The sequence below is a fragment of the Anomaloglossus baeobatrachus genome, chromosome 10 (genome assembly GCF_048569485.1).
Source record: "Anomaloglossus baeobatrachus isolate aAnoBae1 chromosome 10, aAnoBae1.hap1, whole genome shotgun sequence".
Classification (NCBI taxonomy): Eukaryota; Metazoa; Chordata; class Amphibia; order Anura; family Aromobatidae; genus Anomaloglossus; species Anomaloglossus baeobatrachus.
Window position 1 is genome coordinate 49,862,027 of NC_134362.1, and position 16,384 is coordinate 49,878,410.

The 16,384-nt window shown below is 45.2% G+C and overlaps 1 protein-coding gene across 5 annotated transcripts in view; it reads left to right on the top strand.

The window, feature by feature from the left end:
- LOC142255156 (sodium/calcium exchanger 1-like) overlaps nucleotides 1–15,722 on the top strand; it is a 137,846-nt gene extending 122,124 nt beyond the window's left edge. For 4 of the 5 annotated variants that reach the window (XM_075326627.1, XM_075326626.1, XM_075326625.1 and 1 more), the window contains exons 3-7: nucleotides 2,666–2,760; nucleotides 6,793–6,911; nucleotides 10,691–10,790; nucleotides 11,253–11,525; nucleotides 14,850–15,722. In XM_075326627.1, coding sequence (XP_075182742.1) covers nucleotides 2,666–2,760; nucleotides 6,793–6,911; nucleotides 10,691–10,790; nucleotides 11,253–11,525; nucleotides 14,850–15,226 — 964 coding nt within the window. In that variant the 3' untranslated portion in view covers nucleotides 15,227–15,722. The remainder of the gene's footprint in view (nucleotides 1–2,665; nucleotides 2,761–6,792; nucleotides 6,912–10,690; nucleotides 10,791–11,252; nucleotides 11,526–14,849) is intronic. The other variant, XM_075326628.1, reaches the window with a different exon arrangement.
- The last annotated feature ends 662 nt before the right edge of the window (nucleotides 15,723–16,384 follow it).

Here is a 16,384-nt window from a genome sequence, read left to right on the forward strand (position 1 = left end):
CAGAAAAGGGCCTTGCCCAAATTGTTCTCATAAAGTTTCAAGCCACCATTGTCCACAATGTCTTTGTATGCTAAAGTAATAACAAGAGTTCCCTTCACTGGAACTAAGGTGCAGAAGTCAACCGCTGAAAACCAAGCCTATAGCATTTTCCGCTTCTCCACGAAACTGTTCAGTGTAGCATTCTCCTTCACCAAACCCAGATTCATCCATCAGATGCCACATAGAGCAGTATGATCCGTCACTACACAGAAAACGTTTCCTTTAGGTTCCGTGGTGGTGACTTTATACCATTTCATCCGACGCTCAGCATTGTGCTTAGTGATGTACGGCTGCTGCAGCTGCTTGGTCATGAGTGCCCCGGCGGGCGCATAGGGTCAACAGAGCATTGGTGACTTTTCAGGCCCTCTGCTCCTCAGCATTCGCCCCCCCGCTCTGCAACGTTACGTGGTCTCCACTTTGTGACTGAGTTGCTGTGGCTCCTTCCACTTCTCAGTAATGTCTCTCATAGGCGATGGGGAAGATTGAAGAGGGAAGAAATGTCATGAATGGACTGGTTACCCAGATGGCTCCTATTACAGGATTGCGCTGGTATAAGTGGTAAAGATGCCATCAGCCATTCTGTCACACATTAGTAAAGGCGGATGGCATAGCGGGGACTGGAGGTAATATACAGGGCCGGAGGTTATACACCGGGGGCGAGGGGCCAAAGGTTATACACCAGGGGCGAGGGGCTGGAGGTTATACAACAGGGGCGAGGGACTGGAGGTTATACACCGAGGCAAGGGCCTGGAGGTCATACACCGAGGCAAGGGCCTGGAGGTTATACACCGGGGCAAGGGCCTGGAGGTTATACACCGGGGCAAGGGCCTGGAGGTTATCTACAGGGACCGGATGTTATACACCGGGGGCAAGGGGCCGAATGTTATACACTGGGGTGAGGGGCTGGAGGTTATACACCAGGGGTGACGGGCTGGAGGTTATATACAGGGGGAGATGGGCCGGGGGTTATATAAAGGGCCCGGATGTTATACACCGGAGACAAGGGCCGAAGGTTGTACACCAGGGGCAAGGGGCTGGAGGTTATATACAGGGACTGAGGGGCTAGAGGTTATACAACGGGCCGAGGGGCTGGAGGTTATACACCGGGGCAAGGGGCTGGAGGTTATCTAGAGGGACCGGATGTTATACACCGGGGGCGAGTTGCCAAACGTTATACACTGGGCTGAGGGGCTGGAGGTTATACACCAGGGGGCGATGGGCCGGAGGTTATTTAAATAGCTCGGATGTTATACACTGGAGACGAGTGCCGAAGGTTGTACACCAGGGGCGAGGGGCTGGAGGTTATATACAGAGGCTGAGGGGCTGGAGGTTATACAACGGGGGCGAGGGACTAGAGGTTATACACCGGGGCAAGGGGCTGGAGGTTATCTACAGGGATCGGATGTTATACACCGGAGACGAGGGCTAAAGGTTGTACACCAGGGGCGAGGGGCTGAAGGTTATACAATGGGGGCGAGGGACTGGAGGTTATACACCGGGGGCCGGATGTTATACATTGGGACTGAGGGGTCAGAGGTTATACACCACTAGCGCTGGACCGGAGGTTATGCACCGAGGGTGGGAGGGTGGTGGTTATATAAAGGGGCCGGATGTTATACATAGGGGCAAGAGACCAGAGGTTATACACTGGAGCTGAGGGGCCAGAGGTTATACACCAGGGGTGAGGTACCAGAGGGGATACACAGGGGACGGGAGGGTAGAGGTTATATGCAGGGGCCGAATGTTATACAATGGGGCAATGGGGTTGTATGAAAAATATTCAATTACATTATGTGCACAAAAATTTTGGGGCACATTTTTTATTTCGCAACTGTACTATGTAATTTACTTAAAATGGGTTTTGCACTGTAAATTTAAAAAAAAAATAAATAAAAAAATAAAATAATGTAACAGGCTTTTTCACCTTTACATTTTTTTTTCTAAACAGGCATTCAGCAGGCTTTAAAAATCAATTTTCAAAAAATAATGTAATGGTAGAAAACGATAGGTAGATAACTAGATAGACAGATAATATTATTTCTTGTATACGTGCAGTCTTTATGACATTCTGATAATCGTTCTTTCAGTTAATGATTCGATTCTTTAGGACACATATATGCCGTAGCAGTGAGGTTGTGCGGTGGGTGGCAATGCGGAGTTTTCCTGTATTTAATGCCATCTCTTTTATTGTTGTTCTGTCTTTTAGGCAATAATTGTTTTCTATTCCCTTTGTCACACTCTGCTGCTCGGCTCCGATGAAGTATTCTCAGTTATATTATATTCACTGTATTGCTGCGGTGGGGACTGGTTAATTTTTCATCTCGCCTCATCATTCTTGTGAGATAGCTTTACCCATGAAGAACACTAAGCTAAATTATATTAGACATTAATCTGTTATCTGTATCTGGCTCCGCATACATTAGGGACATATGTGGTTCCTCTTAGTCAACAGCGGTGCTCACCATGGCATCACCCATGGGGTAATTTTTAGAAAGCCTTGCTGACGTTTAGAATTCAATGTCATATTGTTATTAAAGCTTTATATGTAGAATTCCCAATGCATGAATTGAATGTATATGATTTATAGTCCATGTGCGCTATACAATGACTGCATATGTTTTTCCAGGAGATATATTGAGATACAGATCATTGATGATGAGGAATATGAGAAAAACAAGAACTTCTTCATTGAACTTGGAGAACCGGAAATGCAGAGAGGAGGTAAAATAAGGCTGGTAATTAATCAATTAGTGGGTATGAGGCTATGTGCGCATGTTGCGTCGGAGTACCTGCAGTTTATTCTGCACCTTTTCCTTCCCTTGGTTTTTGACCAAATGGCTTTTGGCCATTTTTTAGCGCTAAAAACGCATGTGTATTTACCGCGTTTTTAGTGCCTTTTCAGCGCTTTTTACCTGCGTTTTCACCTGCGTTTCTGCAGATGCGTTTTGTAGATCAAGAGACTGAGAAATAAAGTTGAAATAGTCAAAAAGAATGAAAAAAGAGAAAAAAAAGGATAAAATTAACTTTTAATAAAACTATACGGAAAATTATCAATTTTAATGAAATAATAGTGGTTATGCACATTTTAACAGAAAAATAGGTAAAGTTTATTGTTTTTTAACATTTAAATTTTCGGTTATTGTGTGTGTGTAAAGGAACATTAGAACCCATTAATTTTTGGCCAGAAAAGCATGCGTTTTTGGAGCCAAAAATGCAGTGGAAAAGCAGGTAAAAATCATGAAAAACGCAGGAATTGTGCTTTGGGTTGCATTTTGCCATTTCTCATTGACTCCAATGTTAAGGAAACGCTGCAGAAATGGCAACAACAACTGACATGCTGCTTCTTTTTCAGCATGGTTTTTGACCCAAAATATGCAAATTAAACGCTGCAGAAAAAAAAGCAAAGTGCAGACAGAATTTCTGCTTTTCCCATAGACTTTGCTGGAAAACAAAAACGCATGCGTTTTAGCGCAAAAACGCTTCCTCTAAAAACGCTGCAGAAACGCGGTAAAAAACGCAACATGCGAACATAGCCTTAGACAGCGATTTAGAGGAGGAAGAAAAATTGTTGGTGAGAGGCAACGTGTTAGGTCAAGTTCACACATCAATGAAAGATGGACCATGCTTGGATGGGAAGGCCGGGCCCGACCAATGGGTCTCCCGAATCTGAGCTGACTTCTTCATAGACATATATGAAGAAATTGTCTCTGGTCTAGTAAAGACCCATTGGTCAGGTTAGGCCATGTGCTCTGATCCAAACATTGTCGGTTTCTAACCCCTTCACGACCTATGATGTATTTTTATGTCCTACGTTGTTTCCCTGCCTTTGATACAAGCTCACACGCTGAGCCCTGCACATATCGGCTGATCTGAACAGCCGCCATGTGCCTCCAACAACATCGGGTGGATCAGAGATTCGGCTGGGACTGTTATTGAGTTGACAGGCACCGGCAGGGAGCGCATCATTCCCTGTCCCCATCGCCAGCCCCATGACATGACTGTGGGGTGCCGATGGATTGTCATTACAGTCGGGGGTCAGCTGATGACCCCTGTCTCTGACATGACGAACGTCCTATGAACGCCAGCTGCAAATGACATTCATAGGAGACTGTGATTTCTGCTGTACAAAGCGGGGCTGATGCTGATGCCTCGCTCTGTACAGCACAAGCGATCGGATGATTGCAACTTCAAGCCCCCTAAGGGGACTAATAAATACAATAAAAAAAGTTTAAAAAATAAAAAAAAAAAAAATCACAAAAATTCAAATCACCCCATTGAAAACAAAGCAATTAAGAAATACACATATTTGGTAATACTGAGTTCAGAAATGTCTATCAAAATATAAAATAAATGAATCCAATTAGTAAACAGCGTAACAAAAAAAAATAAAAAAGCCAGAATTACGTTTTTTGGTTGCTGGAACATTGCAAAAAAATACAAAACATCGCATCGACTCAAAAATAGTATCAGTAAAAATATTAGCTCAGATTTCACATAATAAACTGTCACTTAAACCCAGATCTTGAAAAATAAAAACATTACGGGTCTTGGAAAATGGCGCCAAAAAGTGAATTATTTTTTTTTTACAAATTTCTGAATTTTTTCCCTACTATTAAATTGAAAGAAAACTATACATGTTTGGTATCTATGAACTCGTACTGCTCTGAAGAATCATAGAATCATATTACCAGGCCAGTTTTACCATATAATGAATATTTTAAATAAAAAAGCAAAAAAGCTATCATGGAATTGCACATTTTTTTGCAATTTTATCGTACTTGGATTTCTTTTCTGTTTTTGAGTACACTATATGACAAAATGAATGGTTTAATACAAAAGTACAACTCATGCTGCACCAAAAAGAAATCCTCATATGACCATATTGACGGAAAAAATAAAAAAGTTATGGCTCTTGGAAGAATGCGGGGAAAAATCGAAAATGCATTTTTCAACGCACGTTTTGCATGGACTTGTAAAAGGTGCGTATTTCGCTCCGTGTGCATGATTTTGACAAACGTGTGTTCTCCGTGTGCTATCCATGATAACACACGGAGAGCAGGAACTTTCTGCTCACCTGTTCCTGGCGTTGCTGTCCATGGTGCTGATCTACGGTCTCCGGCCCTGCCGACTCCCCGCTGCTGCTGCTTCCGGTCCTCTGTGCAGTGCATATGCGATGAGCATAATGAGCTGAATATAATGAAGATCAGTTGTATTACTCTGTCTCTGTCAGACATTGTTTATGCTGTATGTGTCTAAAGGAGAATGTATCACATTTATAATGTGAAAAATTGGAGTCCTAAAAGTTATTGCTTAGAGAAAAAAAATTCTCCAAGGTATTAGAGCTGTAAAATTAGCAAATTAATTGAAAGTCATTGCTCTGTAGTCTGCACTAGCACAGGAAGTGAGACATCATAGTTCCAACAGCCGCAGTACCATAGTTTCCTTTTATTGGCTAAAGGAGGTCAGGTGATTATCTGATAAAGAGCTAATGATATGTTGCTCAAGTCACCTGATCGCTGTAGCCAATCACAGAACACAGTTATTCTGTGTCTGGTGGAATGTTAACATTTTCACTTTCTGTTTGAGCACAGACCACGGTGCGGGCGGTGCTGGATCTATGTGGATGCTGGTTGGTGAGCATTAATTACTTTGTGATATTTTATACATACGAGCCCCTAGGGAACTTTTTTCTTTTGCCCGGAAAACCCCTTTACTGGAGAAGAGAGGGACAGGAACGCCATTACTCATGCTTGATGGACAGAAGCCCTTCGTTTTGGCGATAAGTGGTTGGACACACAACTATCTAGAGGATAGGGGATAATGTATTTTTTGTGGAGCACCCCTATAATGAAATTTTCCAAAAAGTAACATAGACACCTCTAAATGGCTGAATACTGCTTTTTGTGCCACACACTTTGAATTGAGCAAAAGGGCACATGCTGGACCACGGCTCTGTTCACAGTTCCCCTAACCATGGGAGTCCAGTTGGAGGAGACAAGGAAAAGGTCTTCCCAATTCTGGAGGCCTCAGTGATCAGATCCCAGTGATCTAGTGTTTGTCGCCAAACCAGTAGATAGGAAATAAATGCTTTAGCTGGAAAACCCTCATACGTTTATGGTTGCAATGCAATGACTTGCACATCATGTATCCTCATGAAGTAAGGGGTACTTTGCACGTTGCGACATCGCACCTGCGATATCGTCGGGGTCAAATCGAAAATGACGCACATCCGGCGCCGGTAACGACGTCGCAACGTGTAAAGCCTAGGAGAGAAGATGAACGAGCGTGAAACAGTCAAAAATCGGTGATCTGTGTCACGTCGTTCATTTTCATAATGTCGGTGCATCCGCAGGTACGATGTTGTTCCTTGTTCCTGCGGCAGCACACATCGCTGTGTGTGAAACCGCAGGAGCGAGGCATATCTTTTTACCTGCGTCCCGACGGCAATGCGGAAGGAAGGAGGTGGGCGGGATGTTTACGTCCCGCTCATCTCCGCCCCTCCGCTTCTATTGGCCGCCTGCCGTGTGACAGGGCATGTGAGTGCGTGTGAAGCTGCCGTAGCGATAATGTTCGCTATGGCAGCTATCACAATGATATCGCATGTGCGACGGGGGCGGGTACTATCGCGCTCGGCATTGTAGCATCGGCTAGCGATGTCGCAGCGTGCAAAGTACCCCTTACTCTATCAGCACCAATAAAATTTATTGTGGTTTTACCTTGGATTAAACTGTGATATTTTTTTTTTACACGTAGGTGAAACAGGTGGAAAATGGGTGGTGTGTACCAAAAGCGGTGAGGAGATTGCAGGAAGCCCCAGTCTGGGAGAACATCGCAAGACAGAAATCATAATAGAAGAATCATATGAGTTCAAGGTGCGATGGAGAAGAAAAGAAAAGAGTGCACCCTAAGGATAGCAAGGACAGCGACATTAAATACTTCCTGACAGATGCTGATAGCAAAAGACAAAAACCCATAGTCAAACAGGGCACATACGGTGCCATATTTCTTCAGGCTATGACAACTGGGCTGAGAGTTAAGCCTTGAACCACCACAGCACATGTGCATATCACTTTAAAGAGAACCTGTCACTTGCCATTGAAAAGTCATTGTTTTATGTGGTCTGAATCCGGCTGTTCTCCTGAATCTGGCGCTGTTGTTATTTTGTTCCTGCGCCTCTCCGTTCCTGAGATATGGCCGTGTTTTCCTTGTATATATATCTTATTTTGTTATCCAAGAGGGTGTGATCCTTATAAAGACTCTCACAGAGAAAAGTTGAAAACCATGCCCCCTTGTTAGCAAGACTAGATTTATATACAGGAAAGAGGTATCATGGGTGTGTCACCGTTGACAGACAGCCCTGTGGTGTCCGGCTGCAGACGATTTCTGCGTTTGGCCGCACAAACAGCTCCTTGATATTCCATCCTTTCCCACTGTGGTGTGAATGGAGTTTAGTGTGTCTTCTCTGTTAGAGTTTACGCTTTCCCCTTTAGGAACCTGCGGATATCTTTTCCTTTCAGCTGCTAATCGTCATCCCTGTCTGTATATACACCTGCATTTCCCCTTGGCATGTTGCTGGTGATAGAGTTAAGTTTCTATACAGTCCTGATTGCAAGCAGTCAGCTTGTATTCATCTGGAGAAACGTTTTTGTGTGTTTCTGTTTCTCTCCTTGAGGACCCTCCTATTTAGAAACAGAGAGAGTGGTCCGATGGTAGTTTTTGATGTATTATCTATTTTCTTGCTGTGTCTCTCCCTAAAGGCCCCATCAGCGATCTCGTTACATGTGACACCCACCAGCGATCAGGTCCCTGCTGTGAGCTCCTTAGTCGTTGCAGAATGGTCGGAACAATTTTCTTCAAAGGCGATGTCCTGCTGTGCAGGACGCATCGCTGTGTTTGACGCTGTGTGACAGGGTCCCAATGACCACCGAGATCGTTATACAGGTCGCTACTGTGACCTGTATCGTTATTGCGTCGTTGGTAATATCTGATTGTGTGACATCTCACCAGCGACCCTTATCAGGTCGTATCGTTGTCGGGATCGCTGGTTAGTCGTTGTGTGTGACTGGGCCTTAAGTCATCCTGGAGATAAGCTGTTTGTGTGCTTTCCACTGTGTCTTCTTTAGGACTTAGGGGGGTTGACTAGCGCTCATTCCACCTGTTCATTACCAAGGACCCAGTTCAGGGTTAGCCAGGGTCAGGTATCCTGCTTGGCGCATATTTTTGGAACCTATCTAGAGACGTCAGGGGAGCCATGTGCCAGTGGAAGGTTTTTTCAGGGGTCATTATCCTAGATTCATTACCTAGGGAGCAGTTCAGGGTCAGCCAGGACCAGGTATCCTGCTCGGAGCATAGGTGCAGAACCTATCTAGGGATGGCAGAGGAGCCAGGGGCCAGCGAAAGGTTTTCTCAGGGTTGGTCCCGCCTGTTCATTACTTAGAGAGCAGTTCAGGGTCAGCCAGGGCCAGGTATCCTGCTCGGGGCATAGCTGTGGAACCTATCTAGCGATATCAGGGGAGCCAGGGGCATTGGAAGGTTTTATCATGGATCACCATCTCCCCCTCCCCTAGACACAGGGTTCTCCCTCCCCCTTTTTGCCGTTCGCTCGGTATTTCCGCATACTGACACAAGGTTTCCCTCTCCTCCCTTTTCGCTGTTTGCTTAGTATTTTCCCATACCTAGTATGACAATGGGGGGGTCATATTTCAGGAACGGAGAGGCGCACAAAAAGAAGAAAAACAATCCTGGATTCAAGAGAACAGAGGCCTTTACACCAGGTAAAAAAAATGGCTAATTTATGGAAAGTGACAGTTGGCCTTTAAATTTCATTATAATTCATATTTTGTATTTAATTGCAAACAGATCATTAATAAGGTCAATAATAGATTATTTGAAATCATCCTTTAGCATATAGACCCTATTGGCAAGTACTAGGCTCCAAAGTCTTTTGGGGTTGTGTACCGCCCCGCGGGCTCGGCTGCGACCGCCGAGCCGCTCGGATCCGTGCTCGTTCAGTGGGTGGCTCGAGCTCCTCACGGACCCGGGGGTCACGTCGCTCTGCAAGGGGGGTTGGCACTACACGCAGGGACTTCGGTGGGGAATTCCACGACCCGGGGGCCGCAGTGGTTTGGAAGGGATGTAAGTTTGTGACGCCACCCACGAGTTGTGGTGAATGAATGGACACCACCGCTGCCGTTAACTAGGCCTCCCGGGGATGGTATTGCGCATCTTGGTGTTGACCCCTCCGTGGGTAGGGGAGTGATGGTGCCGGGGGCCCGAGGGAGGTGCTGAGGCGTGGGGACAGGTGCTTGCTGGATGCTGGTGCGGTGCGGCGTGCGGGCCGAAGGCACTGGTGTACTCACTATGACACAATACACTGGAGTCTCTGGTAAACCAAACGGGATGATGAACAGGGCCCGCAGCCGGCTGCAGCTTCTCCCTTGTCAGGTTGGTGGTTTCCGCTTTTCTCCTGCACCTCTTTGTGTGAATGTTTGAGTCCTATGCTTAAGCAACGGCAGTCCACTCCCCGGCTTGCTGGGTGCCGGAAGAGCCCCATTTGCCCGCAGACGCTGGCCCCTTGGGTCTCTATGCCTTGGCAGTGGCTTTACACTGTATGGTTGGGCTGTTGTCTTCTAACGGGTCTTGTGTGGGAAATGTCCTTAAGTCCAGTCCTCAATCAGTTGATTTGAATCGGTCCAGTAGTTTCTGGGCTTCGTACAGGGTCTGAGTACCCTTAAACTGGTGCTCCGGTTTCCAATTGGTTCCCTGGTTTGGTACCGGTGGGCCACCGCCCGACCCCGGTCCCTACGGTTCCACCGTCTGTAATCCCAGCTCCTGCAGGCGGCCACCACCCTCTGCCTCCTTGCCAGAGGTGACTGGGCTCCAACCCAGCCACCTGAGTAGACTATTGGCAGGCCTGGTCACAGATCTGCCCTTGAACTCAACCTCTCTCCTTCACTGTCAAGACTACACTCTCCTCTACTGTCTTTCCCGCCTCCGGGACTGTGAACTCCGTGGTGGGCGGAGCCAACCGCCTGGCTCTGCCCCCCACCCAGTGTGGACATCAAACCCGGAGGGTGGTGACAAGGTTTTGAAGTTTGGCTGCTGTCACCTTTTTAGGGAGGGGGGGGGGGTGTGCATGGGACTACCTGGAACGACCTGACTAGTCCAGGGCGTCACAGTTGTCTGATGCTGCTCTGTTGTGGGCCATTATTGTGTCCTATGGAAGTTCCTTTGGAATTTTGATAGACCGATGTAACTTGAAGAGTTATAGCTTTATTCAACATATCTACTTAGGTCTTTTTCTGAAAATACTGTAGAGTAAAAAGTCAGTGATTAGGAAATGTTCCCGTGATAAAATGCTGTAACATTTGTAAACGTGGACGTCTAGTTTTACTCGCCATTTATCTCTCTAGTGCTTCACCCCCCCTCTCTCATTTTTCAGGCATGACCTATGCCTCCGTTCTGTACTCTTAAATTTTTCAGTGCCGTCAACCTAATCTTATGTTATCCCTTCTCCCCATGTTCTTCAATCTGCCTCAATTTTCTCAGCATGTCCTTTTCTCATGATTTCCTTTCCTGCGGCGTCAACATCTTCGTACTACAGGCTGTGGGTTCATCAAGCCGTCCTCCTCATCTCTTTTTTTATTTATAGAGCACTGTGGACAAGCTGATCAAAAAAGCAAACTTGGCTTTGGTGGTCGGGAGCAGCAGTTGGAGGGAGCAGTTTGTGAGCGCCGTCACGGTCAGCGCAGGTGAGATTATTCCACCCCGCACATGATCCATAGCTTTACCCAAAACACAGTAAGGCTTTACATTTAGTCTCATGCTTACGCCAGCACACAAGAAAGCTTTGCACTATTGCACACTGATAATTATATATATACTGTATATACCACACACTAACCCCAAAATGCTCACTATTTTTTGCACACAATTTACATGCAGAATTGCTTTTGCACATTTCTTCACACCACTAACACTGCTTCCCCCCTCTCCCCACATGCCCTTTCTGCTGGCATGCTCCTATATCCCACATTTTCCTTTTTATTTTATTTATTCTTCAACCTGATATTCCTCCTATTATCATTCTATCACTTTCTCTTTTCTGTATCCAATCTTTTTTGCTCATTTTGCCTCTGTTCCTTGCTTTGGCGCTGCCCTCTTTTTCCAACCCCCTCCCCAAAAACCCTTTCTGCATGTCCCATCCTGGGCAGGAGATGATGATGATGAGGAGAGCAGTGAGGAAGGGCTACCCAGTTGCTGTGACTACATCATGCATTTCCTGACCGTCTTCTGGAAGGTGCTCTTTGCCTTTGTGCCCCCCACTGAATACTGGGGCGGCTGGGCCTGCTTTCTGGTCTCCATCTGCATCATTGGAATCCTCACTGCTGTCACTGGTGACCTGGCTGCACACTTTGGCTGCACAGTTGGCCTCAAAGACTCCGTCACTGCTGTGGTCTTTGTAGCCTTGGGTACATCTGTACCAGGTATGGACTGCTCGGTAAAGTAGGTTCTATTGTTTCTCTGTTTTTTGGGGGGGTTCTTTTGGGTGGGGTGGGAATGACGACCTCACTGGGGGGAGGCATGTATAGTCATAACATGAATGAATATATCCTGTATAATGTTGCGTTTGTGGTCAATTTCTCATGTCACCAAGCGACACTGAGACATTGGCTCAGTGGTGGACACAGATAGAAAATTGCCCTTGTGCAAGAACAATATATGGGCCCTTTGAAGCCCAAGAGCTCGACAAAATGCACAAGTCCTACTGCTTTGGTGGCAGAAATTGGCCCCCTGACCTCTTAGGCCCCTGTGTGGCTGCACAGCTTGCACCCAATATGTACAACCCTATATTGGCTCCTAGAATCTGTTCACACCTATAGTATTTCCGTAACACTGTTGTGTTATAGGAACAGCTAACGACAATGCCAAATCACTTGCATGCCAGAAACGGCTCCAAATGGAACCCATTGACTACAATGAGTTTCATAGAATTTACGTCCGCAGTATCCAGCATTTTACCAGACATTGGTGAACTGCTGAACACTATAGAATTTGCAATGGGAGCTCCTATAGCATGGCTATAAAACCCCTACAGCCACCATCTTTAGGCTGGAGTCACACTTGCGCGTATCTCGCGAGAGTCTCGCATTGCATCACCCGGCATGGCCTGATGCTCTCCGGACAGGAGCGTCTCAGCTGCATAGAAATAAATGCAGCCGACCCGCTCCTGTCAGGAGAGTGTGCGGCCGTGCCGGGTGATGCGTTGCGAGACTCGCGCGAGTCACTCAAAAGTGTGACTCCAGCCTTAAGGCCGGATTCACACTTGCGAGAGACTTGCACGAGTCTTGCATCGCATCACCCGGCACAGCTGCACACTCTCCGGATAGGAGCGGGCCAGCTGCATACAAATACATGCAGCCGATCCGCTCCTGTCAGGGTGATGGGATGCGAGACTCACGCGAGTCTCTCGCAAGTGTAACTCCAGCCTTAAGGGTATAAAACAGATGAGGACTATCCAGTTTTATTGAATAGCACCAGCTCAAATGTTATACTATGGAGCAGTGGCAAACAGCGAGGTTTTTGTCATGCCCACTTCGGCATAAGAAAAAAATCTCAGCATGCTTCGATGGCAACGTCTATCGGACAGTGCGCACCCAGTCAAGTCTATGGATGAGTAGAAATGATCGGACTGCACTCGGATGTCATCCGAGTGCAGTCCAATTTACATGGAAACAAGCAATAGAAAAATTAAAATCTCCATCTTCTCCGCATCTGTGATCCGATTCAAGAGAATCGGATCACAGTGAATACCACTCGGCTCAGACTCAGATCAGAGATTGAGCTGAGTGTCCTTATCATAATGGATCCAGTTTTCTCATAAGATAGAATCATCGCTCGTGTGAGCGAGACCTAACGGATTCAAGCCAAATCGGAAAAAAAAAAATCACTTTATTAAGTCATAAAATCAAGACATCTTAATATTGAGCCGCAGCACAAGTGAGATTAAAAGCGCAAACACCTGGAAAAAAAGTAAAGAAAATAACCTGCATAATCCTTACATATAAATTAGATACCTTCCATATTCATTACCAATGAATGTTAATCATAAAGCACATTAAATAGGACATAAAGTTTAATGGATACAGTCAGTGTAGAGCAGAAAAAGGAGTCAATTTTAGGAACAGATCGGAGGGGAAGGGAATCTAAAAGTCATAAAAAGTCTAAACAATATATGTACTACATATTATACACAGCTATATTGTAATACTCCAATGTTAAATGTAGTCAGATAAAACCTAATATTACCAGACAGGAAACCAAATTCCATAGTACAAGGCAGAGAATCGGGGATTCACTGCGCCCGACATGCATTTGCGAAACAAGAAGGGTATCTAATTTGTATGTATGGCCTGAATATAACTATAATGGAGTTACTTTTTTATTATTATTTACAAACTTGAATGCCTCGTAATATATTCCTTGAAAGTATCCAGTCGCATCAGAAAATTTATTAGAATCTTCTAGGCTCCAAATCAAAATATATTAGCGAGTCCTCACATATTATGTGACACTTAAAGGGAATCTGTCACCATGTTTTTGCCACCTAATCTGAGAGCAGAATAACGTAGGGGCAGAGATCCTGATTCCAGCGATGTGTCACTTACTGGGCTGCTTAGTGTAGTTTTGATAAAATCACTGATTAGTGTGCTGCAGGTAGTCCACCATATTCCTGAGCTCTGTATAACTGCTAGATCTGCAGCAGAGAAAACATTGATTTTATCAAAATGACAGCAAACAGCTCAGTAAGTGACACATCGCTGGAATCAGGGTCTCTGTCTCTACAGTATGTTCCTATCAGATGGGGATGCAAAAATCTGATGACAGATTCCCTTTAAGGTCACCATACAAATGAGATACTTGTTGATCCACGATCGTTTAGCCCACTGATGGACAGTACAAAAAGGGCCCCTGTGTAGAACAATGTATGGGCCCTTTGCAGCCTAAGAAATGCACAATACCACCTGCTTTGGATGTAGAAGTGATCCCCCTGACCTCTTGGGCCCCTGTGCGATTGCACAGGTTGCACTACTGATATGTTCACCTCTGGTTTAGCCAATAGCTATGTCTCCCAATGCCCCATACAAAGGTATTCCCAGCTTTAAGCCATTGTTGGAATTCCTACATACCAATCCTTTTCTACAGGCGGCCCCCATACACTAATAATTAATAATAATTTTATTCATTTATATAGCGCTGTTAATTCCACAGCGCTTTACATATGTTGGCAACACTGTCCCCATTGGGGCTCACAATCTAGGTTCCCTATAAGTATGTTTTTAGAGTGTGGGAGGAAACTGGAGAACCCGGAGGAAAGCCACGCAAACACGGGGAGAACATTCAAACTCCTTGCAGATGGTGTCCTTGGTGGGATTTGAACCCAGGACCCCAGCGCTGCAAGACTGCAGTGCTAACCACTGAGCCACCGTGCCGCCCTATACACTATCAGCCAATCCTGCCGATACCGGTGTGCAACCTCAGCACCCCCTATAGCAACGCCCTGACCCCCAACCTAAAATGGGCTGTCTTCGTCATAATAAATATGGGCCTATGTATTTATTATTAGTCTACTTTGCATTTACTATATTATAAATGTAGATAAAAATCTACAAATAACTTGGAAAACGTCTTTATTTATAGATATAAATTTAGAAAGACGCTATTTAAAGTAATGTGCATGTAAACCTTATCCTATTTCCGTATCGTGCATTCACGACTTTCTATCTTTTATTCATTCTTTTCCCTTTTAGACACATTTGCAAGTAAAGTGGCAGCAGTCCAAGACCCTCATGCCGATGCCTCCATTGGTAATGTGACAGGTAGCAATGCAGTCAATGTGTTCTTGGGCTTAGGCGTTGCGTGGAGCATTGCTTCTATTTTTTGGGCCGGAAAAGGCAAAACTTTCCACGTGGCCCCCGGTAGCCTTGCATTTTCGGTCACCTTATTCACCGGTCTCTCTCTCGTCTGCCTCTGCGCTCTCCTCTACCGCAGACGGCCACCAGTTGGAGGAGAACTTGGGGGTCCGAGGATACCCAAAATCCTGACTTCTCTTATATTTGTTGGGTTGTGGTTGGTGTACATCCTATTGGCATCACTGGAAGCCTATTGCCACATACCTGGTTTTTAAAGACTGTTCGTCCTTCTTTGAGGTTTGTCTTCCCCGGATCTTTTTCTTGGTGAATTTCTATAGAGATTTTTAACTTCTCACACATCTCAAAAATAAATTGCACAACTGAGATGACAGATAACTCTATTAGCCTTCAGCGACACATCATTGCTCTTCACTATGTTGTCTTCCCAGGTTCCCATCTCACTCTAGGACAACTATGTCAACTGAACCTCGGAGGGTAAAACAACGTAAATTGTCCTGCCTTTGTCCACGATCACACAATTTTTGGAGAGCACTGTTATTTTCCGGACAACTACTACTATTCTGGATTGTTCTGACTGTGCGAGACAATAAATAAGAACTATATCATCGGAATATATATACTGCCACCTCTAGAAATGTTATTCCACTGCCAGGAGCAGTTGACGAAGAGATTACTCTCAAAGACAGTGAAGAGTCCGTGTTTTCTGTTTCTTGGCTATTGAATTGACACGAAATGAACAAAAAACATCTATATATAAAATAAAACGACCATATCCAGGGCTTCCATTGTCCGTGCTGGACAAAACGGGGTCTTCCTTTGTAAGGAAGTGCCATGGAATCGGAGGAATGTTGGACTAATGACAATTTTGTGTTCAGGTCTCTACAACCTTCTACAGAGTCAACGACTTTATTAACAACTTAGTTAAAACTCTTTTACATGGGCCGATGATCATCGGGATCAACGTTCCTGGGAACGCTCAGTCCAAATTGTTTACACTCCGTTGAGGATGTTTGTCGGATGATCACAACATGATGGGGACAGACGATCAATATGTTACGACTGTTCGTCACCATACATTTTGCATGGTGTAGACCAGTGGTTGCCAAACTCCAGTCCTCACGACCCCCAAAAGATCATGTTTTCAGGATTTCCTTGATGCTTTGATAATGATTCCATCACCTGTTCAATAGTAAGGAAATCCTGAAAACACGACTTGTTGGGGGCCATGAGGACTGGAGTTTGGCAACCACTGGTTTAGACGATGGGCAGCAGATCTCCCCATGTAAAAGGTCCCTTAGAAATGAAATGGCTCATAATGGATGTTAACTTACTAGTGTCCAAACAATCTCAGGCTAAAGTGCCTATTGTTAAAAACAACTATTGTTTAAATCATTTTTGTGCTAAATGTATTT